Here is a 25,110-nt window from a genome sequence, read left to right as displayed (position 1 = left end):
CGACGAGCATTGTTTGATCTTCTGACGAAGTTGCAGTCAACAGTTGCATGCGCCTGAGCACCACACTAAATAATCATCATTACGGCCGTCGTAAAGACTCATCTCCCTTTATTATCTCCCCCATATGTAGTTCCTTGGCGGCCCCTCCCCCTCGCCCCTGTGTATTTCCTCCTCCGGGTGATGGTGATGAGTCTCACCCCCAACAAATAAATAAATAGATAGACAGACTGACAGACAGGCTGGCGGGCAGGTGCGCTGGCAGCCAGGCGGGCCGGCGGGCCGGCGGGCAGACAGACAGACACGCGCACACACACACACACGCACACACACACACACACACACACACACACACACACACACACACACACACACACACACACACACGTACACATGCACACATAAACACATTCATACATACATACATACATACATACATACATACATACATACATCAATAAATCTATAAACATAAATAAATGAATAAATAATGAATACGTACATAAATACACAAATGCTTCAACACACCTATAAAAAATAAACAAATAGGCGGATAAATAAATAAATACGAAAATACATAAATGAACAGATAAGTGGATAAATAAATAAAGAAAAATAAATAAACAAACACACAAATAAATATGTAAATAAATAAACAGACAGGTGGGTAAATAAATAAATAAACACACAAATAAATAAATGAATGAACAAATAAATAAATTAATTGATAAATAGAAAATAAATAAACAAACACACAAATGAATATCTAAGTAAATCAATAAACAGATAGGTTGATAACATAAATAAATAAACACACAAATAAATAAATGAATGAATGAATGAATAAATAAATAAATATGTTCCTTATGGCTTAGGTATAGTGCCGGTAATCCATTTTTTTAAGATTATTTGCTTGTGCAAATAAAATGCTTAACTCCTAGCAATACTGCAAGCATAAAACAAAGGAACGAAAAAATAAAAAAAAACACTGACGATATATTCCCCTTACTTGTAGGTTGCACACTTCTTGTCTTTCCTCCAGTTCTCGTCATTGCCTTAAAGTACATACATTTCTTTCCTCGCGGCCTTTGGCAGTCATCTCCATCGGTCTCCCTCATTTCTTTGCCTCTTGTTTCTTACCATCATCTGTTTCTGTCTCAGCTTCTGAATGTGCACTCTGGATAACCTTCGGCAAAGCCTCCCCAATGTTTCCTGTGCTGAGATGCACCCTATTTATTTCAGTAGTTTTTCAGTGGGGAAGAATGTGCAGACCAAAGACTGACTGGCTGCAGTGGATTTAGTCAAATAAGAGCTGATGGGATATATATTTTTTTGTCTTTTATTTTTTGGTGGAAGAGGGGTTGGTGTGGTGGAGCGATATATATTCATGAGTCAGGCTAGCCTTGATATCAGAGCGTGGGAACTTTTTATCTTGAGCAATTTTACTCCTTTTTTCCCCCTCATCATCCATTTCAAGAGCTTACGGGAATGCATCAGTGGGCTTTTAGGACAGAAAGAATCTGCAGCAGTGAGGAAATATTGATTTAAGAACTCCAGGAATGTTCCTGGATCCAATCTGTAAAGGTACGATTAGTATTTTTGAAAGCCAGCTAGCATCTCATACTCCGCACTACAGAAAAAAGATTAACAGTGATGTGATACGGTTAATAGCCTTTAGAAACCATATGAAGGAAAAAAAAATCTCTAGATGTCGTTTATGAGTGCGCTGAGACTCAGTGGGCAGATTTGTTTTTGTTTTTCTATGTAGCTCAATACTCTGATGAAGCCCTTTTAAAAGCTTTTTCAGCTCCGGGCAAGAAATCACGGGCAGCATTTGAGGACATGGTTGATTTATAGAAATAAATATATGCTCGGTGTGCTGCCAGTTCAACTCAACCCAATCTAGTACAATTATGACTAATTACTTCAGGGCGGCGATAAAGGAGGTGACAATGATGATGTGTTGAATGTACTCATGTACACATATCACTGTAAAATGGGTCAGTGGAGTACAGTGGAACCATTTAAGGACAACCGACATCATTAATTTCATTTGTGCTGTATGTCACACAGGCTGATTAATTCCTTAGACGGAGCTTTGTCACCCTCTTCTGCCTCTTTTTGGTGCGACACGAAGTTTTCAGACCAAACAAAGTACAGCAAAATGCATTGACGTGATGGAATGACTGCTACAATGTGTCCTTTTTTCAGTCAGGGGCGTTCCTTCAGTGACGTCACGTGAGGACTCATAACCAACTCAAAAACAACACTTTCGGAATATTCAGCATGAGTCTTAAAACGTAAAATACAGCTATATGCCATGGAATATGTGTAAAATGCGCTCAGTAGAAGTCATTTGAAGCCATCTTACAAATTATGGACAGAACTTGTCCGGAGACGTCGGTTGTCCTTTAAAGTTGCATGTTATTTGACATAGCTCAAACCTTGAAATAGGGTCCGTATACAAGCGTCCAACCACACATGCACATTTGCACAGTGTAGTATGATTCTTGAAATGAACAACAGATTAGTGGTTGGTCCTTAAAAACACACCAACATATCACTAGATGTTTGGCTTGGTTTTCCCCCTCTTTTTTTAGGCTCAAAATAATGCAATTCATTTAAAACCATTGTGCTCGGCTACTGTACTGAAACGATGCATCTCTGTTTAACTCAGCTGACACAAGAACAAAGGTTTGTTGCTGCATTCCTTCCATACAGCTGCTAAACATACAGATAAGGGACTTTACAGCAGTCAAATGTAAAGAAGAAATAAATAGTTCCAGTCAGCTCATCCAGAACAAGAGACAGCAATTCAACAAAATAGCCTGATTGGAGTCGCAAGACATCCCATCGTAGTTGAGTCGAAACAATTGAGATCAACATTGTGTGTGGGGGGGGGGGGGGGGGGGGGGGGATAGAGGAGCGATGAAAGAGCTTTTCTGTGTAGATTATATTCGGAAATACTAAACTTGATTGAAAATGTAGCAAAAATGTTCAATTATGAAAAAGCCTTTTATTTCAACCTAAATCAGCATTTGAATTGGAGGTTCAAACATGACCTGAATGGTTTGGAAAGGTTGTACAATGGTCACACTGGAATAGACATTTTGGTCATCATCATTTGGGACAAAATCCTGCCTTGGTACGGTTTGGGTGTTGGTTCATTGTAGGCATTTTGTGGTACGAGGCAACTGACCACCAGATGAATCCGAAAAGCCATTGTGTGGTACCCAACAAACATTTTTGCACGAGGAACTTTACCTCGCTCGCAACAGTGATTTAATTCTGCACCCACATGGGTGAGTCCATGTGGGATGAAGGATGAGCAGAAATGTGTGCTACAAAGAATGGAAATTATCCATGTGATCAGTGTGTGTGTGTGTGTGTGTGTGTGTGTGTGTGTGTGTGTGTGTGTGTGTGTGTGTGTGTGTGTGTGTGTGTGTGTGTGTGTGCGCGCACGCTTACGCGGGTGTGAGTTTGGGTCTTGGTCCCCCTTTGCCTGGGGCCTGCTGGCTGTCAGACTGAGTGGTCTTATCTTTCCCAAACATTTACTTAACCCTTTGTCTTACGGGGCCCATGGACAATGAGACAGGCATGAAGAATCCCAGTGTGCACGCACGCACACACACACACACACACAACAACAACAACAAACACACACACACACATACACACACACGCACGCATACTAAAGGGGGATTGAGAGAACATTACAATGGTCACGTTTCATTTCAAAGGTCCATATTAGTTCACTTGGGTACGTACTTGTGTGTGTGTGTGTGTGTGTGTGTGTGTGTGTGTGTGTGTGTGTGTGTGTGTGTGTGTGTGTGTGTGTGTGTGTGTGTGTGTGTGTGTGTGTGTGTGTGTGTGTGTGTGTTTGTATGAATGGTCTTTTGAGGACCACGAACATTTTATACCATACGTAGTGAGGACATTTTTTACAAGTGAGGACCTTTTGGCCAGTCCTCACAAGTTTTGTATTCTAAAGACTTCTAGAGGGTCTATATATGCATCTGTTAAAGTTTCAGAGAGGTCCTCACAAATACACCCAAAATGATTTTTTGGTGTGCATTTTCATTCCACTTGGATACTCACACTTTTTACTCACTGTGCGTGTTTGTGTGCACCCAACCTATGATCACTTCACAGATGACATCATCACAGCATATTCCGGTTGAGGCGTGTGAGATGTAAGAGACGGAACAATGCCACCCCCTCACTGATCACCTCTCCAAGTTTGTTGGGGTAATAATGACCCAAGAGGGCATAGCTCCTCCTTCTTCTTCTGTCCTCAACAGTGCCTCCCATGCTGAGGTTTATCAGCGGTCCTGCTCAACGTCCCACTGTCATGTCTTGATGTGATTTACGTCACAGGCTGTGAAGTCAACTTATCTCCCTCCTCCGCTGGCCTAATAGAGGGATGGATCGCTCCTTCTCAGCCAGCCTGGCTCCTCCAACAGGGAGGCAATGTGTGGGTGGGGTTGCATACGCCGGCAAAGGTTTGACGGGAGCGTTTCTGGATAGAGGGGACATCCACCTGTGTTGGAATATGGCTGTTATAGCTCAGGAAAATTTTGGGAGAATGGTTGAAATGATATGGAATCACATATGATGGCAATCTCCAATGTACAGTAATAAGTTAGCATGCAGCTAATTTATTTAGAAATTTGATTATACCCACAAAACTCCGAATAAGCCATCTTTTATCAAGAATACAAGTCAGTCTGGATGAGAACTTGTAATTATCTTCCAGAGTGTTGTAAAATCTGATAACTACGCAGGTGAAATCTTGATGGAAGGGTTACACAGTACACTGTTACTAAATGACACGGCAAAAATATGGGCACCATGGCATTGTTTTGCCTGAGGCCCTCAAATGACATCGGCCACTCACCCATTTGCTACCTCCATTCTCCTGACAGCAACTCACCATCATCTCACCATGCCAAAGTGAGGGACAGAGCCATTGCCTCCGCCGCTATGGAACATCCTGTTCGTGGACATTGAACGACCATCCGCTCACTCCATTTAATAGTCAAATAAAATCTCCCCTGTTCAAGAGATCCTGGAATGTCTCCTGGAGTAACAGTTGTCGCTGCCATAGGGGATCATACAATACTTAACATCTCTGCAAATGGACTATACACAGTCTAAAGTGTTGCATGTCTATGGCTTTGGATAGGGATAACATTCAAATGTGACAAAGTTCAACATAAACTATTAGGATTTTTTTACAAAGGCTTTGAAGTCATTTTGGACATCATTTTGTGTATGCGCCTGTTTGTGTGTATATGTGTGTGTTTGTCGTCTCGCCACAAGCCTTTGATGTGCTTTTAAAGTGGCCCGTTCTCTTGTTCTGCTTTCGCTCTCGCTTGACAATTGTTTATTACATTGGAGATTCTCTTTGCGGACCTCATATTTCTCGCTATAGAGGGAGAAAGTTTGCCTTTGAAACACAGAGTCCAACGATGAGATGCGGAGGAGAGAACCAAAGAAATTGAAATGAAGGAATTTTGAAGGAAGGTGTTTATGGTTTCTATCTGAATTGTGATGCTACACTGCAATGCGTGCATAGGCCTGCTTGACAATACACCCGTTGAATAGACACGTGGGAGTGCGGGAGGAAAGGAGAATAAATACACGAGAAGAAGCGATGGATGCTTTTGGACCACCCAAGTGTGCTCCTAACTAAGTACCAAAAAGGATTCTGCTGGGTGAATGGCCAACTTCACTTTGATTCTGTGATTTGGCAGCACTTGTCTTCAACCGTTGATGTAAGGCCAACATTTGCGCAATCGTCTGGTTTAAAAATAACTTTTTTTTTGCCCATATGTACTGTATTTTCTGAACATTGATGTACATTGTAAAGGGAAAGGATACTACACAGCACAGGTGTCTAAGTCAAGGCACGAGAGCCAAATCTTTTAGAGTGCCTAATTGTTAATGGTTGTGCACTGTTTTACCACAAGTAAAGGAAAATTGCCTAACAAAGTAAAAAGTGCAGTTTTCATGGAATCGCATGAGAACACTTGAACTTATTCAAGCCATCTCATCAAGCTTTGACACTCGATTCATTTCTGGTGCTTTGTTTCAATGAGCTTTCAAAAAGCATTCCTTGGCTTTCTCCTCTGAGCCTTTCCTTGATCTATCACTTTCTCCCTCTTTCCGTTTGCTTCCTGCCTTTTTCCTGGCTTCTTATATCCTGCTTTGCTTGCCATTCCTCTTCACTTGCCATCCTCAGGTCCTTGCAGTGCTCATTTGTCAGCCGGACCGCAACCATGACGGTGGCTGTCCCTTATCGGCCCACAGAGAGTCTATGAAAACAGGGTGATGTGAGCTCCTTATAAGACTCAGTGGTGTAATTGCCTAATTGCTTTCCCCCCCTCCCAACGGGGGTTCTGCTTTATGTCAGTGCGGCGGGAGACTCTAAACAGGTCAGATAGTCCTAGAATCTCCCATAGTGACACTCTCTCATGCGGTTTGATTGACTTAACTTAGATGTCATTGCTCATTGGCTGCTATCAAGAGAAATGGCTGCAAAGAGTTACATAAAGAGTTACATACGCCATCTCCCAGAGGCCATCTGTCCATCTCTATGACGGGAATGAAGATGAATGCGTAGACCGTATATGCTCACCGCTCATCCATTTCACATTTTCCTCACCCAAAGGGTGCAACAACAAAAAAAGGAGTTTCATGTGGTGACGCACAGGAGAGATGAAAAAAAACAGCAATAGAGTAATGAAGAAAAACAGAGTGCCATGTTGCTTTTATCAGCAGCCACACATTACTGTAATCCCAAGCAGGAAGTCCGCAGACGTCCTGGTGACGGAAGCACACAGGAAACAGGCTGGTATAGTAGGCAGGAAGCCAGCGGGAGTCGCACAACGACGTCAACATTTTTTTTCCTTATTGTAAACTGCTGATAAACAAACAAATCAACCGAAAAGGTGACTGCATGTCTGGGATGATGTGAATATGAAAATGTGACAGGAATTCGCTACAGCTAACAACGCTTGAGAAATTTCAGCTTTTATTGAAGATAATGAACTTTCTCACTCGAATTTTGCTTTCGAAAAAAGGTAGGCAGCTTCCTTGCGGCAGTGGCGGACCATCAAGCCTTCTCTGCTGGACTAAAAATATTAATTATAATTTGTCCGTGATATCTTATTAAATTATTCCATTTTTTTTTTTCAGATTCGTTTCATTGCTTTTCCCCTGTTGCGCTGCTTCCAGATGTGTTTTCGTATTTAAGCATTTAACCAATCACATTTCAGCCATGACTTGTCAGATTTCAAGTTGGCAACCCAAAATGGGTACCATCGCCTTCTTGCAGGCTGGTCAACGTCAAAGTATTGCAAGCCGCAGGTAATAAGAGCATACTGGCCAGAGCTAGTGCACTTTATCGGTAGCAAGCTGCATAAGCAAATCTATTGTGTAGCGTAAATCGCGGTTTTGTCAGCGCTCAATGGCTGAAGGAGGAGAACAATGGATTTGGTTGTGAATTTACTGTTAAAGCCCTTTTCAAGATGGACTTTTCAAGTAAAGTTGGACATCATTAAGAAAGGTCAGACTAGCTAAAATACCAAATAATACTGCAATTTTATGAGGTTAGTATTGATGGTTCGCCATCCTTCTGTGGTGTCAAAGAGCAACTTTTGACCCCATATCATGAATCCACATGTTGATTGTAAAAACTCGAACAGTTTAATGACAGTATTTCTTCCTTCACAAGTTGTTTTCCTCTTGTACAGTACAGAACGTGTAGTAAATCACACCACACTTTTTTAGACAGGCAGCTGCGGAATAATTCAGACGTAGCACTACTGAAGGCCTAGGATGAACTTGCATGGCTCGCTTCTGCCTTGCAGTCAATGGTCACTCTGATAATACCTCTTTAGGCCATGAAAAGTGTACTCTCAGTCCTGGATTTCTTCCGAATTTACTTTTGTGTTTGAACTGAGTATGCCATTGATAATAGGTGGCCTGAAAAGGGTTTACGTCTCATTGCTGGCCTAGGAATGACTCAGCCCCCCTCACCGATGGTACTGTGAGATAGTGTGATTTTTTTCAGCTGGCAAAATTGTTTCATATTTCCATCAGGTGGGGTTGAACTGAGCCCCTTATGGGGAAATGTTGAAATCCGCATTGTTCTTCAATAAATAAATCTACAATACACACACTCAGCTGTGCACACAGAAACCGGAATGAAGTTTACTTTCTTCCTCTTTTTCAGTTGATTATGAAATGTGAATGTGACCGAAGCACAAATGGTCATACCCCCGTCAATGTGAGCCTGACATCACTGACCCAAAAGGTAAACGCTAGCAAACAGGTTAAGTACAGACACCAGAGGTGTAAAATATCACCACACACTAAAAATAAAAAATAAAACGGGATGAGTTTTCATCGGCAGTTTAAAATGTACACTGGAGATTGATCATTTTGCTTAAAGGACTCGTGTTTGCACCTCTAGATGATGAGGTCATTGACTGGAGCCATAGCTAGCTTAAGGGTAGTTGGTCATATGCTATACACTCAAACAAGATGTATTTGCTTCATTTTCTCCCTAGCAGTCATGTACGCCTTCCATAGGTATCACTATATATACACATCGTTTAGACAGAGTGCTGTGACTATAGAAACAATTGAATAACACGTACAGCTTTCACCATCGAAGTCTAGGTAATGTCTCTCTTCCCCCTCATTGCTTGAATATCCCACTTGCCACATCACCAAAGAGCTCCTCCATAGAATACTCTCGTCAAAGCCTCCAGACCTTTCAAAGTAAGCAAGAAAAGATTTAAAGGCATTTAAAACCGTGATCATTCCCGCCTGAGCAGAAATGCAAACGTCTGATTCCAGGCTGTTAATTTGCAAAGTGTCTACTTGTTCACAGCGCAGGCGTGCTCTCCTCCCCATAGTGCCTGATATGCTTAGAGCTGCATAAACATTTACGCAGCAGTAATTTTTAAAGGCCCTTCGTGGTGTCTTGTAAATCAGTTTGCAGCTTTGATGTGTTATCTACCGTACTGCTGTGTGTATGTGTGCACTCTTTCCAGCCGTTCAATCTCCGTATTATCGCCGTTCCCTGTGAAACGTTAGCATCACGCTCAGCAACAAAAATTCACAAATAGTGACATATAGGTGTACTTATTAAAGTAAAGTAATACTAACATGGCATACTAGTTGGGAATCACCGTCTTAAGCAACTGTCCTCCTTCTGTAAGTCTTTGTGTCTTGATATACGACGTAGCCGTTCCGCATGAGCTCCACAATGATTTAAGCTTTGAAAGACAAGTGGACAGAACAAGCCTGCCATTGTGCTAAGATGCAGGGGTCAATAGACAAAAAAAAAAAAAAAAAAGATTAACACTTTTCTACTTTGCACTTGTCTGTGTAACACCGACTTTAAGTCCTGGACTTTCAGGTGTATAAACTGCACTGGCGTATAAGGCGCACCTCCAATGAATGGTGTATTTTCCAACTTTTTCCATACATAAGGCGCACCGGATTATAAGGGACACCTTCAGTGAATGAAAAAAGTTTTCCAAATATTATATATATACAGTAAAGTCTCGTTATATCGATATCGGTTATATCGATAGTACCGCTTATTACGATACTATTTCTATGAACGCAAGGAGAAAATTACATGCGCACAGGTTCGGATATATCGATAGTCCCGGTTATATCGATATTTTTTACTCCCGAGAATATCGATATATATACTTTACTGTATATATATATATATATATATATATATATATATATATATATATATATATATATATATATATATATATATATATATATAAACGTTTCCAAATATAAGACACACCACATTATAAGGCACTGCCGTGGAAGCTGGGGTTATGCACTATTTCTTCGACAGGGGGAAACGGAGTGGTGGTAGTTGTGACACCTGTTCTGGCTCAATATTATATAACATATAAGACCCGTCTGCGTATAAGGCGCAGGGTCACCTTTTGAAGAAAATGAACTTTTGAGTATACATCATAAACCGGGATATATGGTGTTCAATAGGACTTTATATAATGGCATTTTAATGGAACTGGCAAATAAGTGATTCTTCTTGCCGGTCCAGCATTAATATTGTCACGGTTCGCGAGGTGGTATTGGTGGTTGTGGATCCCAAAAAATCAAGCAGTAGGGAGCAGCAGGTTGTATTTGACAAATTTTATTAAAATAAAGTCAGCAGGAACAAAATCTAAAACATCAAAGTCTTTGCTTTCTTGTGACACATCCAGTTATGAATATGATTCAAATAGTTCTGAAGAGGAAAGCATACATGTTTGCAATCGATTAAAGAATTTATTCCGTGCCAATTTGAGGCAACATTGGGGGGAAATGTATCACCCAAAAGAGGCAGAAAATGGCGTCCAAGCCCCTGTGAGGAATTAATCAGCCCGTTTCCACACGCTGATAAATTCCTTCCATGGAGCTTGGTCGCCCCCTTCTGGTGGCTTTTTGGTGCAACACGAGGTTTTCAGACCAAACAAGTACAGCAAAATACATTGACGTGATGGAAGGAATGCGTCTTTTTTACAGTCCTTTAGGGACGTCACGTACGGACTCGTCACCAACCCAAAAACAAGACTTCCGAAATATTCAGCGCGAGTCTTAAAACGTAAAATATAGCTATATGCGGTGGAATCATTGTAAAATATGCTCAGTAGAAGTCTATGAAGCCATTTTACATTTATGGACAAAACTTCTCTGGAGGTGTCGGTTGTCCTTTAAGTCTTCCTTTCATAACTTTGCTGCTGTGAAGTGGGAATTTCTCCATTGTTAGACTATTAAAGATGTTCTTATCTTATATTGTCTCTTATCTTATCTTATCTTATCTTATCTTATCCACCCTGATGTATGTTCAGAAAACAGTAAATGGTCTCTAAAGCCTGTTAACTCATACAGGTGGGCAATATTTTTGGACCCATTTTTCAGAGACCAAGCAAACCAAAAGATGTCTCTCTGATGAGAGACCTCACTCGGGCGTGCAGCCTCCTGGATAGATGTGTTAAATGTTGTTTATGTAAGAACGAGAGCAAGAGGGAAGGACGCTGGTGATTTACAAGCATGTGCGGGCTCGATCAGGTCAAGGTAATGATCATAAATAAGAGTTGCAGGACTGGACGGGGGGGGGGGGGGCAAAGAGAGCCTGCATGAACATCATAACAAGTGTCCAAGTTCAAATTCCTTCGGGCCATGAATGTCGTAACTTACAGCACGTTTGTGTGAGGCCACCACTCTCAATTATCTCTACTTTATTTTTTTCTACACAGTTTGCATGAAATAAACGGTTTTACAAGCCATTCATCAATGCACTTTCCGCTGAACAAAGCGGGGGTGTGAAGATGCTGCCCATTACAGGCGCAAAAAAAGCACAATTCCTCCCATTCAAAAACAGTACTGGCATATTCATGCTGCCGGAAAGGCAGGTATCTGTTCCACACGACAATACACGGAAAATACATTGATTAAACTTTTGTATCATTTCAGACATTTTCCAAAGAAAATGCAACCCATTACAATATAAATTTAGTTTTTTTTTTTTAAATTTGGGTTCATTGTTGTTGATAATGTTTGCATTTTCTAGGTCCTAGAACTAAATTACGCAGTACAGTGGAACTTCTGACGTTGAATAGAATACTTTACAAGCTATTGCTCTGCTTTTAACTTCTTCATATTACAAGATAAATCTTCCTGCTGTAAATAAAATGTATTTGTCATCTATCATACAAGTGTCACACTGGTCACTGTTAAAAGTATAATGGAAAAAAAAACACATTACAGGAAAAAAAATGTGGAGGAAAAAAAAAAGGAAAAAAATAACGTGACATTGAAAGCTTTTTGTATCAAATGTGAGTTTCGGTGTATCTTCTCTCAGTAGTTTATCCTGGAGACTTCATTTTCTTTTCAAATACTGTTAGGGTTGCACAAAAGCACATGAAGAAAGTCCAAGATGGCGCCCAAGTAGGCAGTCGTCAGCAAGTGCTCTCATGAGCCTTGCTTTTTTTTTGTTTTGTTTTTGTGTTGTTTTTATGTTTTCTTTTGTCACTTTGTGTTGTTGTGCGTCGTGTGGAACAGATACCTGCCTTTCCGGCAGCATGAATATGCCAGTACTGTTTTTGAATGGGAGGAATTGTGCTTTTTTTGCGCCTGTAATGGGCAGCATCTTCACACCCCCGCTTTGTTCAGCGGAAAGGTTGGTGTTGTTGGACTGTCTACGGCTGGATGGATGCATGGCCGCAAGAGTGGTTGACTTTCAAACTGTGCATATTAATAGCTCAGATAGTTCAAGTAACCACACACACACACATACACGCACACGCACATGCACACACACAGTCACACACAGTCTGTGTGACAGCATGCCACCACAGCAGCACTTGAGACAGTCTCACCCTGTAAAACACACACGTGTTCAGATAGGATTGTGTACATGCTGCGTACCGTTTGCACGCGTTCCTTTTGTTCCGTTCCTTTTCACCGGCTGGGCTTCTCACATCACCCAATGATCTTCTTGAAGTGAAATAAAACAAAATTAAAAATAAAATAAAAAGACTGTGCTTTGCACAGGCGAAACATAGGCACCATTCACAATAATCTGTTGATAGATATTTATCACTGAAAACTTGTATGTAGTTCTTGCCCTTTGAATTGTTGTGATTGTTTCTAAACGCATTCCTCTTTAATTGTTAAGTTGGAAGAATCGATGCATTGTAATCGATAGCAGTCTTGATCGTTCACTCTGACGTCACCATGACAAATGCCAAACTCAGTACCCCCTCCTCAAAACAAAATAGCTTCCACAAGCCTTTCAATGATTCGGCCTACTCACCCCCATATCTATTTTTTGCAGCGTATTTTCGCCCTCTAGTGAAAGAAACGTGTAATGACACCATACAAAAACAAAATAAAACAACAACAAAAAAACAAAGCATGGAGAAAATGTTTCATATGACGGCACTGACATCCGCTGGTTGCTTTCTCTTCCACATTAAACGAAGGAGACAGCGATGTATTATCATAATCCAGATCCAGTGATAATTTATAATACTGAATGACCCCTGAGGATGAGAAAATTAAGGGATGGGTCGTCTATTTCCACCCCCACCACCCCCATCAAAAAAAGAGAGAGGAGCAAAACTGGCATTAGGGGACCGAATGGTTCGTGTCATGTACACGTGGGGGACAATAGGATTTGGCCTGATAGTGCTTATAAATAAAATGTATTATTATTATTACTGTATGCTAATCTACAATTTCATACATATGAATGTATACACTAATCTTATTATAAGTCATCAAATGATCAATTTACTGTACATCACTGTCAAAATATTCAAAAATATCATACTTTCTACTTATCTATATATTCAGGAGTCCAAACGGGGAACAGCGAATATGAGTTGTCATCAACAAATCCACAAATAAAGTTTTTCATCAGACAAACAAGTAACTTTTTCTATTTTTCCCCCCATTGATTCTGAATTTAGCTTCATTATTGTTTTCGAGTATATGAGTTTTTCATAAAAACAATAACATACAGTAAAGTCTCGTTATATCGATATTCAAGGGAGTCCAAAAAAATATCGATATAACCGGGACTATCGATATAACCGACCCTGTTTGCATGTAATTTTCTCCGTGCGTGCATATAAATAGTATCGATATAACCGGGACTATCGATATATCCGATATCGATATAACGAGACTTTACTGTAACAATAAAACAAGATGCAATGTTTCTCATTGTGTTTTTGAATTGGGGTTAGGTTCAGCAACATATGGCTTTTTGGAAATGTAATTGTTATAAATTCCAACATATGGGTCAAAAAAAATTACAGTACTGGGAAAAAAAAGTATGTAAAGACTTGCAATCACGATCCAAGCGTTTTTTTTTAAGAATGTTTCACCTTGGCAGACATCCGCACTCTTCAGTCATTCTTGTTTTTGGTTTATGAGATTTAAGGTGGCCTTTCATGAAAGGATGCGAAGGAGTGAGGCCTAGTAATGCTAATTGCCAAGTTAGTCATCGGAAAATTACTTTGTGGAATCAGGAAACCACATTATAATGTTGTCTTTAGCAATTTGTGATGCAGTTGAAAGTGATTTTTTTTGTTATATTTGAGAATACACTAGTGTGTTAAACACGCCTTTGAAAAAAAATGTCAATCTACTGTACATTATACAAGAATAGGGATGTGCAATGGCCTGCACCAGTTACCCAATTCGTCCTGTCTCTCTATCACCTTAGGGCTTTATGGGACCAGTTTGGCCAGTTATGTGAGATTTCAGCAGAACTGGAATATCAAGGGAGAACTTGCCCAGGCCTCAGTGTTTGTGTTCCTCAAGGGAACAACCGCTCAGACCGGTTTCTTGGGGTGGGGAGATGAAGGATGGGAGGGTGTCAGACAATCTCACTCGCCATTTTTTTTTTCTCTGTGTGTCCATATTACTCCGTCCATCTCTGGAGCGTTAAGCGGAAAAAGAAGGGGAGCCGAGAGAATCACCCCTCCGTGTGAGGTGAGTTTTCGGGTGCTGAGGTGTTGCCTTTCGGGTCAACACTTTGCCAGCAGGTGTGTAGCAGGGGTGGCAATTTCTGCTGTGGAGGTATGAAGCCAGGAATTATTCATAGCCTCAATCGACATCACGATATCAGCATGCATGCTCATTAGCATGTGTGTGCAAGTTTATTAGTGTTAATTCTGGCTCGGTCATTGTTTTGAATGTTATCAATAATGCGTGTTCAATAATTTCATTACAATTGGTACTGTGGCTTTCATTCCCCCCTACCCCACCATGTGGTTGATGGTATTAGAATATCAAAACTTTTAAAATACAAGTTGGGATGTGTAATTCTGTTGACCTTTGAAATATTATCTACAATTTATACCTCATACAGGCATGCGCTAGTCATTAGGTGACTTCAGTCTTATGTGCACGTCTGTGTGTTTGTGAGGGATGATCAGAAAGACAGACAGGTCTTCTCTTGCACCACGGACTGATGTGCAAGACATATCCCGACTTGTTGAAGAGGGAGTGTGAAGTTCACTGCTCTAAATGGAAACTAATATCAAAGGTTTGCAATTATGACAAACAGTGTTAGTCCTCATTATATATATATATGTATATATATATATATATTCCTTCTTTTGTTTTTGTTTTGTTTTCCTTCTAATTTCGCCATCAACATGGATCAACACGAAGTTTTCAGACCAAACAAAGTACCACGAAATGCATTGACGTGATGTAAGGGCTGCTACAGTGTGTCCTTTCTCGGTCAGGGGCGCTCCTTCAGTGACGTGACGTGAGGACTCGTCACCAACTCAAAAACAGGACTTCCTGAATATTCAGCGCAAGTTTTAAAACATAAAATATAGCTATATGCGGTGGAATCTTTGTAAAATACGCTCAGTAGAAGTCATTTGAAGCGATTTTACAAATTATGGACACAACTTGTGCGGAGAGGTCGGTTGTCCTTTAAAGACAACATTTTAACAGGAAATTCAACACTAAATATTGAGAAAATTAAGACATAAGAATTCAAGGCATTTACAGTAAAAGTACAAAGTAAAAAGTACTTCACAAAAATAACAAGACGGACAAACAATGCACAGAGCATGGTTTTGAAATGCTGATAGACCTAAATCATAGGTAAATGGGAGGAAAAGTATAATTTTTAATCTCACTTTAAACAAATTGACTTGGAATTAACCTCTATTTTCTGCGACGTAGCAGCTAAGTGCTGATGCACAATGTTTGATTTCAACTATGGGCTCCACTAATTGACCCGAATCTTCTGACCTCACCTTGGGACCGCATTGGACTATGAAATAAACTATATGATTAAAATAATAATAATAATAATAATAATAATGCATAGATTCACAATCTACACCACCTGGTAACATAACGTCATGGAACAAGGTTATTACGTTATACAATTTACATAATCTTGCCCAGTTTAATTAAAAAACAAACAGCCTCATCAGGTTATCCTTTAGTGTGCTAGTTTTACCAAACTTAGTCCTTAATGAAGACATTCTGTAAGTTATCACCCGCACACGTAGTTCTGCTGACACATACACATTTGGGGGAGAAAGAAAACAAAAACTTTTGTGTACTTGACACACAAAGTTCACATTTGCTTTCCCAGGCCTAGCTAGACCGGTCCAGCCAGCTGTAATCATCGTCAATATGACAACCAAATTTGACAACCAAAATGCGGCGCAGTGCATGCATGAAGGTGCATGACAAGGTCTTGGAGCGTAATGTTTTGCTAGTTAGCATTAATGCTCATGCCCAAGTAAGAGTGGCTTTTTTAATTTATTTCACTCTGTTTTGAATCTTTGGATATAATTAGCTGACTGTGCGAACCTCCAAGGGCAAATACAACCCAATGGACGCAGGTTAAATCAGATATAGTGTGAATTAGGGGGAGTCATTTCTCGAGCATTATGTTTAAAATAATATTGTATTTTCCTAATTTTCACACAAATTGAAAAATAAGATCACAATGCAAAACACTGTCCCTGAACTTGTATAACATGTGACAAACTACATGTAGACACTGAATATTTACAAAGTCATTTTTATGGACATACAACACATTACTTCTTGTCAACAATGGGAAGTAAACTACAACCGGTTTGCCTTGTATATATTTATTTGTTTGCACACCTCCAGCACTCATCTTAAGCTTGCGATGTTATTCCTCTCTAAACCGCTGCCATGAAAAAAAAAAGATTATGGCAAAAGTGATTTGAATGATGACTAAATATTAATTAAATTTAGGCAAAGATCATAGTCAAGAGTGCATCTTGAGAGCTCAAACAGCTCAGAGCAAATTTATTTCCTCCTTTACACAGAAAAACAGCTTTTATTTATTTAAGTTATAGACGTATTGGTGTGAATTTACATCGATAAGTGAAGTTACATCAATCAAAATGTAATTAATTCACTTATTTAGTCATTTTGCAATAAAATCTCAAGGTATAAACAGCATAATTATTGGATCTAAGTGATTTTGCTGTTTTAGTTGTGTGAGTAGCGATTACTATACAATATTGGCTCATTAACATTTTGTTGTTGCAGTATTTTCATCAGTAAATAGTGATGACTCAGCAGAAAAACAACACATGACCCTATAGGTAAGTAAATATATATATATATATATATATATATATATATATATATATATATATATATATATATATATATATATATATATATATATATATATATATATATATATATATATATATATATATATATATATATATATATCTATCTATCTATCTATCTATCTATCTATCTATCTATCTATCTATCTATCTATCTATCTATCTATCTATCCACTCAACAGCGAATGTGAGGACGATGGAGAGCTTCAATGAGCTGCTTCTTAAACTCAGGGATGTCCATGAGCGCGAACTTGAGGGTATGAGGAAATACATAATTTTTATTAATTTTAATGAGTGAAAAAAGAAAGTCACAATTATTTCAAAGGACCCAACAACTGACCTGTGCTCTGTTTAACTTTCAGCATGGCAGATGAAGGTGCAAGAGTTGTCCAACAAGAAGGGTTGGTAAGTGAAGGATTCTATTTCACAGCTTAGGCTAGAGACATAAAAAAATGTTTTATAATTGATGGTGACCAATCGGTGATTCGAGCCGTTTCAACTAAGCTGTTACTTCTTGTTGTGTTCAGCTCTCAAAGTAGCTTTTTTTAAACAGTTCCAGTGTGAGAATCCCTCGTTTGCACTCACCCCTAAAAAAATCTATTGTCAATCAGTAGAGAGCCACAAATTTCACTGAACAGTTCCAAGTTACAGTCAGCTGTCCAAAGAGACAGATAAAGACAATGTCCACTAGAGACAGAGCGGATAAGCCTATGGTGTCACCATTTCTTTGGTGGGGATTTTTTTTGGTGCAAAGGAAAAAACTCGAGAATACTGTATTCAATGATGGTTTGATACATTAACAAGGATATGAGCTGAAACATAAAATGTCCAAGGTTACCGCTGTCATGATGCAGGCATGTTTATTGATACCGTTCAAATCAAAAGCAACAATATCATTTGTGTGCACGTGTGTGTTTTCAGTGATACAAAGCGTATGGAGGAGCTTTTCACGAAGAACCAGCAAATGAAGGAGCAGCAGCGATTACTCACTGAAAACATCAAGACACTCGAGAACAGGTATACAGAATACATTTTTTTAAATCCATATTTGAATAAAGGTTTGAAATTGATTGGACAAGCGGCAATACATATGCAACCTGTTTTTTTTTTTCTTTCTATTTGCATTTACATCTCGCAGACTGAGGGCAGGCCTTTGTGACAGATGTACCGTCACTCAAGAGGTGGCCAAGAGAAGGCAGCAGGAGTTTGAAGTTTCTCAGATGCAAACCATCCAGCACATCACACTGCTAGGTAATCTTTCTCATTCATGATAAGCATGGTCGTAAATCGACTCCTTTAATAAAGCAAGATTTTGTGTGTGTAATAATTACCATTCATTGTGAGGTGTATATTACTGAACACTGTGCTGTAAATAGTAATCATAAAGACGGTGGTGGTAATGCACCAAATGCAAAATATAATAGGAAAAATAAAAGTGTGGTACCTAATCAAACTATTGTTGGAAAAAACGGCAAAAACACAATACTGTGTTTCTATTACTCATGGATTTCCAATGTCACTGTGTCATAGCTGGAGAGACAAATGCCCTAAAAAAGGAAAACAGAAGATTACGAGATGAGATTGATCATCTCCGGGAAGCATTAAAGTAAGTATACAGTGATGACAACAAAAGAGGTTTTAGGATGTGTGCAATAGATTAAACGATGACCTCACATCTTACAGCCAAACACCTTTGGAAGCCAAACCAAACATCTCTCCTGCCCTTTCACCTTTATCTGGACCTGTATCTCTCATCACCATGGCGACGAGCAGGGCTACATCCAACCAACCAACAGGTGGCAATGTTGCAGTGAAAACGGACACAAACCAAATGGCTGATGGTGATGTTGAAATGACAAAGGAGTCAGGGAAGCCTTTTTTCTTTATTTTTATTCCCTCTGTTTGAAACTATTCTTTTTGACCAAACAGAGCCTCTGTCGGAGTTCAGGCAGCTCCAGGCAATAAGCAAGAGTCAGTACGTAAGTTTAATTTGGACATGTTTTATACACAGTTCCATGTGCTATGTCAATTATTTACATTTATTAAAACGGTGACAAGGATATATGTAAATACATTTATTATCACAGTTTATTTTCCAACATTTGCCCACAATATTTTCCTCTCTTTATTTATTTATTTACTTATTTATTTATTTATTATTGACAGACGGCGATGTATGGGTTAAATTCGAATTATAAGACAGCGAGGGCATTCTGTTTTTCAGTGTGATATATAGAAAGTCAGCAGGCTATATAATTGATTGAAAAATGAAAATGTTAAAAAAGGCACAGAATTTTTGATGTGCAAATAAGGTAATTGTGTATTTTTTGACTTGCCTGAAGGCTCTATCAACGTTCACGTCACCGCCCTGGAAGTCAGAAGGCAGTGTGACACATGGTGACAGGAGGTAATTCACTTAAATGATTTACAGTATATCCTGCCAATTCCTGTGTGAAGTTTGCATGTTCTCCCCCCCCGTGCCTGTGTTGCTTTTCTACGGATACTCTCATGGGTGACTTTCTCCCGTAGATCTCACGTCGTGGGAACCTCGGACCAGACACCCCCAGCACCCTCTCAAACTACTCTTTTGAGGACGACCTCTCTCAATGCTGATTTGAATCCAACCCGACATACAATCAAAGCCCCCGTCCCCTGTCGCCCTCAACCAATCAAAAGCAGCCCCGTTCCCTTTCCTTGGGCTCTTCCTGAATCGTCTGCCTGGGCTTCACTTGCCAATTCGGGCACAAACTTGGCCAGGAACCCTTATCCCAAATCAAATCTTCCTCGATTTCCAAACTTGGTCCCAACTGGCCAGCATACAAGCCTTTCTAGCAATCAAGATCAGGTTTGTGGGAGTCAATGGCAAAATAACAGCAGCTTCCAAGGCCCCATTAAAGAACCAATTGTGGTATTTAGGTTGAATAATTTCACAGAGCACATTCTGGGTAAGTCTCATGAGAAGAGGGACAATCAACCACCAACATCTATCACCGAAAGGGTGGCCGGGGATGGTCTTAGAGATCCCTGCGACGGTCCTCTAGATCTCTCCGACAGAGGGAAGTCAAAACCCAGCCAAACAACAAAACATGAACGTTCTCTCTTCTCACAAGAGGGAGAGGGTTCAAACAAGGAAATGGTGCAGAGTGTTCCCACACATGTTCAAACTGCATCACCTCCCCCTTCTCGATCTTTGGCGCCATCCTTACCTCTGGTCACGCAACAACCAGAAGTTACGCAACATAAACACAAGGTACTTAGTACCGATCCGTAAGTGATGACAAGAGATTTTCTGGTGTGTCATGCAATGTCTTATGCCAGCAGGTGGTAAAAGAGAACGTGGAGAGGAAAAAAGAGGTTGATGAAAAAACAAAACAAAGCAATGGAAAGATGGGGCCTGCTCTCACTGTAGCGTTACATCCAGGTAACCGCTATGCATAAATAATTGAATTGGGAACCATGAATTGATCTTTAATGCAAACATGTCTTGTCTGGGATAGTAGTTGTGCTGGAGACTATGAATTCGGCTATTCAAAGGGAAGACGGCATATCGACAAACGGCAAGGTAAGGTGATGATGAGATCTGCAGATCTTTTTGGATGAAAATAAGTCAAGAGGAGCCCGGCTCCATATGTTGAAATTAACCCTATTTCAGGTTTTCTGACTCGCAGTTGTTTTGTGGTCAATTCCTTGGACATGTAAGAAATACGGTTGTTGGTTTGCATAAACCTCTGCAGAGTTGTGAGTTGTGATGATGTGCTTTCTCCCATATGCCGAAGAAAAGTGGACAAACCATTTGACCAAATGCTCTGAGGAATATTGTTGCTTGTCTTGTTCCATATGTCTGCATTTGTTGTTGTTTTCACTGTGAACAGATTGGGCAACGGAAAACAGATCGTACATGTATTTCAATCGGAGAATGTTTATATGTGTCTCTTTGCAGTCATCTCCTACAGTTGTCGAGCCAAAAAGCTCAGAGGAACAGGTGGAGGAAAGGAAGGAAGATGAGGAGGAAGTGGAGGAAGAGGTAGAAGGGGAGGAGCAAAAGGAGAAGGGAGACGACGAGGAAAACACATCAGAACAGTCGACCAACCATGTCTACAAAAGGAAGAAATTGTTCATGGACAGAGAAATGGATCGAGACTCAGACACTGACGGTGAGCATCCGTTGACAAAAGAAATCTAAATTAAGCTTTCTTTTTTAAATTCTCTTCTGTTATCCTCATATAGAAAAAGCAAAGAAGGTCAAGATCACAGTAAGAGCTCCAGAAAAGAACTCCAGCTGATGGAAGTGGACTGTAGCTGTGTCACGGGGGATTGTATTCGCAATTGTGGGTCGATAAAGTACGACTAAAGTACATTGTGAAGTTTTTAAAGCAGTTTGGGTTAAACTAGATTTAATTTGAAAGCATCTCGGAAATTGTATGCAATTGTAACATCAGATTTTAACCAGACGGATTCCCCAACAGATAGATAGATAGATAGATAGATAGATAGATAGATAGATAGATAGATAGATAGATAGATAGATAGATAGATAGATAGATAGATAGATAGATAGATAGATAGATAGATAGATAGGTAGATAGATAGATAGATAGATAGATAGATAGATAGATAGACAGATAGATAGATAGATAGATAGATAGATAGATAGATAGATAGATAGATAGATAGATAGATAGATAGATAGATAGATAGATAGATAGATAGATAGATAGATAGATAGATAGATAGATAGATAGATAGATAGATGGATGGATGGATGGATGGATGGATGGATGGATGGATGGATAGATGGATGGATGGATGGATAGATGGATGGATAGATGGATAGATGGATAGATAGATAGATAGATGGATAGATAGATAGATAGATAGATAGATAGATAGATAGATAGATAGATAGATAGATAGATCGGACGGACGGACGGACGGATACTGTACATAAATTATTTAGATATATTATTTTACATTATGTTACTTCCGGGTTGAGTGAACGCTGGTGCGTGTGGCTGCCGCTGCTCACCTGCAGAAAAAATATCCTGTGACTGTAAAGTTTCCTTGAGAGTTTTGAAAGACACTTATAAATGAAATGTATTATTATTATAAATACATGTATAAATAAATAAATAAATAAATAAATAAATAAATAAATAAATAAATAAATACACAAATAAATAAATAAATTCATTCATTCATTCATAATTTTTTTTTTAATCTATTTGGAAGCAGACCTTCAAAGCAATGCAAATTACCCCGAATGACTATGAGTAATATGAGACATGACAAAAGAGTACGTCAGTTCCCAATTGTCTCGCAAGTAAAACTCTCTGGAGATACTTACAAATTGTTACCATGTGACTTACTGTGGCTTGTTTTCTCAATGCCCAAAAACCCTCATGACAGCAGCCGTGTAACTTATGCAACACTATAACGGCAAAGAAACTTTCACATTCTTCACGTGTCATTTTCACGTATCCTTATTAAATGCACTTAAATTCTGAGTGGGCTTTTCTACATAAATCGCGCTTTTAGCCACATGTTATCGATAGTACGTTTAGCTACGTTACAACAAATCAAGATTTGTAGCATCGACTCAATGCTTTCAGACTCCTTCAAAGTACTCAGTACATACTGTCTTCTTGTTTATGAAACACGTTTGGAACTACGTATTTCACTTTTCCTGGCATCGATGTCACCACTGAAGATATTTTTACCATGAAGTCCCCCTCATGTTGCCATTAGAGCCTTTCAGTGGCCCAACAAAGGGAGAAAAAAAATGAGTAAAACTACTTCCTCTTCCTCTTTTTCATTTTCAACATGCAAATATTTTGCAACGACCAAGTTTCCACTTACAGCTGTGACAGCATCTATTCATGCGGAAGGCTGCGTGTGATAAAACGATGTTGGTTTCGTGATAGACTGCTGCAAAGTCACTGTGGCTGTTGCCCCACTCAGTTTATTCGCGGTGTCATTTTATAATTCATTTTATAATTCCATAAAAGCAGTCATTACTTTGTTTTTGTTCGCTCTAATATTTGCACTTTTTTATTAGATTGTTGTATTTTAGTGCACTTTGTTTATAACCTTTATGTGAGCGACCCTGTTGCTGTGACAGTGAGCAGGTCGTCTTTCCAAAAGTATGATGTGGATGAGTAGTCAATGTTTTCCGGTTGTATTTCAGTCAATTAAAGACATAATGCAAACTTACTGTCTTTTATTCGTCTGTTTATTGTGAGACGGTCAATTGCAACTAGTGAGTGTCTGAAACTCATGACAAAAAGTTAGCGGACACCAGGGCGGGCAACTCTGAAAAGTTGCCTGCCCCATTTTTCACAACTTGAAACTCAATAAGACGACTAATGCCCCAAAAAAACATTGTTGCAAAGTAAAAAGGATTTTTTTTTTTTATTAACGAACGTTCGTTTGGCAATTTGCATAGTCGGCACGGCAGCCAATCAGAAGCATGTTTCGTGCTTCGGACTATTCCGTGATTGTAAAGTGTACTTGAGAGTTTTCATAGGCGCTTAGAAAGAGGAATCCACATGGATTCTAGCAATTTGCATGTAGTTTTTGCTTTATTGAATAAAACAAATGCTTGATTTGAAAAAAAATATTTTTTTTTTTCTTGAAGAAGTTGTCGGTCACATGGGCCGAGACATTTTGAAAGTTGTACGCCCGACGTAAAAGTTGTACGGCCCGGGCTTCCGGGGAAACAAAATCAGACGTTTTTGTTTGTTTATTTATTTGTTTGTTTGTTTGTTTGTTTTCAACTGCCCTTCTTGGAATCAAAACCCGCCAGGTCAGCACTGAATCAACAGGTTTATTGTGATTGAGGAAATAGGAGGTCATCAGCAGTACTAAACAGCTGCACGGCCAATCATTCTTTTATCCTTTGGCTCATCTTTTATTATCTTTCAACAATTTTAAAACTCTTACATGCTACATTTATCTCCATTTCTCTGATCTCATTTAATTTGCGTCGTGTCCTCATTCCCCTTTTCACCCATAACTCCACCCCCGCTAAATTTCAGGAGAATTTCTAATCCTGGCTGCTGATTAAGGATTATGCTTGAGTGCTGGTGGTTTTCTCTCGTGTGCTGTTGGGTGAGCTGCTGTTGTGCCCCTCTCTACCAACACATGCATCGTTAAAAAACAGCCACACGCACACACACACAAACAAACATCATAGTTAATCAATTGGTTAGCGTGTTAGCATCGCAGTGAAAAGGTGCAGGGTTTGATTCCAGGCTTCTCGTGTGAATTTTGCATGGTCTCCTTCAGCCTGCGTGGGGTTTTCTTCGGGTACTGCAGGATCAATGGATAGGTTCCTAAAACTCGCATGGATACCCATAATGTTTATGGTAGCGACACAGTGGAGATAAAAATGTTAATGTTCTCATTTCGAGTGACCAAATTGAACTTCTTTTTAAATGGGCTCCTCAAAGGTCGTGTTTAGATGTTTTGGAGACCATTTTTGAGAGAGCAGATTTGGAGCATCTGGACACGTTCAGCAGAAAGATTGTGTGTTGATTGAGGATGGAGCTAGAGGGAGATGAGGACCTTAGAGAGGGTTCATATTGTAGTTAGTGACAACACTTCACTAGAAAACGTAGTTGGGAGATTAAATGGGAAAGGGTGACTCTGTAGCGACCTCTAACGGATTAAAACAAAAGATAACGATATTTAAAACCATTGATTTATCACATACCTGTAGTAAAAAAAAACTATATTGCCTACATTTTAAAATGTTTTCAATACAAAAAAAATAGCCTTGTGAAAAATGACTGAGTTGTTAAATGCAACGAAAGTCAAAATCAAACAAATAATGTCAAAGTGGAAAATTCGTAGAGTTGCTTCCCCTTTTCGTCTGCTCGTTCAAGATTAACGGCAGCGC

The 25,110-nt window shown here is 39.5% G+C and overlaps 1 protein-coding gene across 8 annotated transcripts; it reads left to right on the top strand.

The window, feature by feature from the left end:
* Positions 1–14,442: 14,442 nt before the first annotated feature.
* Positions 14,443–23,423, top strand: rbbp8nl (RBBP8 N-terminal like). Of its 8 annotated transcripts, XM_089012868.1 has the most exons (16): positions 14,511–14,553; positions 15,000–15,109; positions 17,125–17,180; positions 17,396–17,470; positions 17,576–17,618; positions 18,135–18,230; positions 18,352–18,464; positions 18,744–18,819; positions 18,897–19,054; positions 19,143–19,192; positions 19,556–19,620; positions 19,743–20,463; positions 20,532–20,634; positions 20,711–20,775; positions 21,154–21,367; positions 21,441–23,423. In XM_089012868.1, the coding sequence occupies exons 4-16, from the start codon at positions 17,410–17,412 to the stop codon at positions 21,494–21,496; spliced, it is 1,821 nt and encodes a 606-aa protein (XP_088868994.1). In that variant the 5' UTR covers positions 14,511–14,553; positions 15,000–15,109; positions 17,125–17,180; positions 17,396–17,409; the 3' UTR covers positions 21,497–23,423. The 8 variants fall into 8 exon arrangements, with proteins under 8 accessions (XP_088869028.1, XP_088869019.1, XP_088869002.1 ...); XM_089012902.1 differs by lacking the exon at positions 15,000–15,109 and having other exon boundaries at positions 14,443–14,553; positions 18,897–19,009; XM_089012893.1 differs by lacking the exon at positions 15,000–15,109 and having other exon boundaries at positions 14,443–14,553; positions 20,535–20,634; positions 20,714–20,775.
* Positions 23,424–25,110: the final 1,687 nt, after the last annotated feature.

Source organism: Hippocampus bargibanti, linkage group LG01, assembly GCF_051943395.1.
Source record: "Hippocampus bargibanti isolate YZ-2025 linkage group LG01, ASM5194339v1, whole genome shotgun sequence".
Lineage (NCBI taxonomy): Eukaryota > Metazoa > Chordata > Actinopteri > Syngnathiformes > Syngnathidae > Hippocampus > Hippocampus bargibanti.
This window is presented reverse-complemented; position numbering and strand designations above follow the sequence as displayed.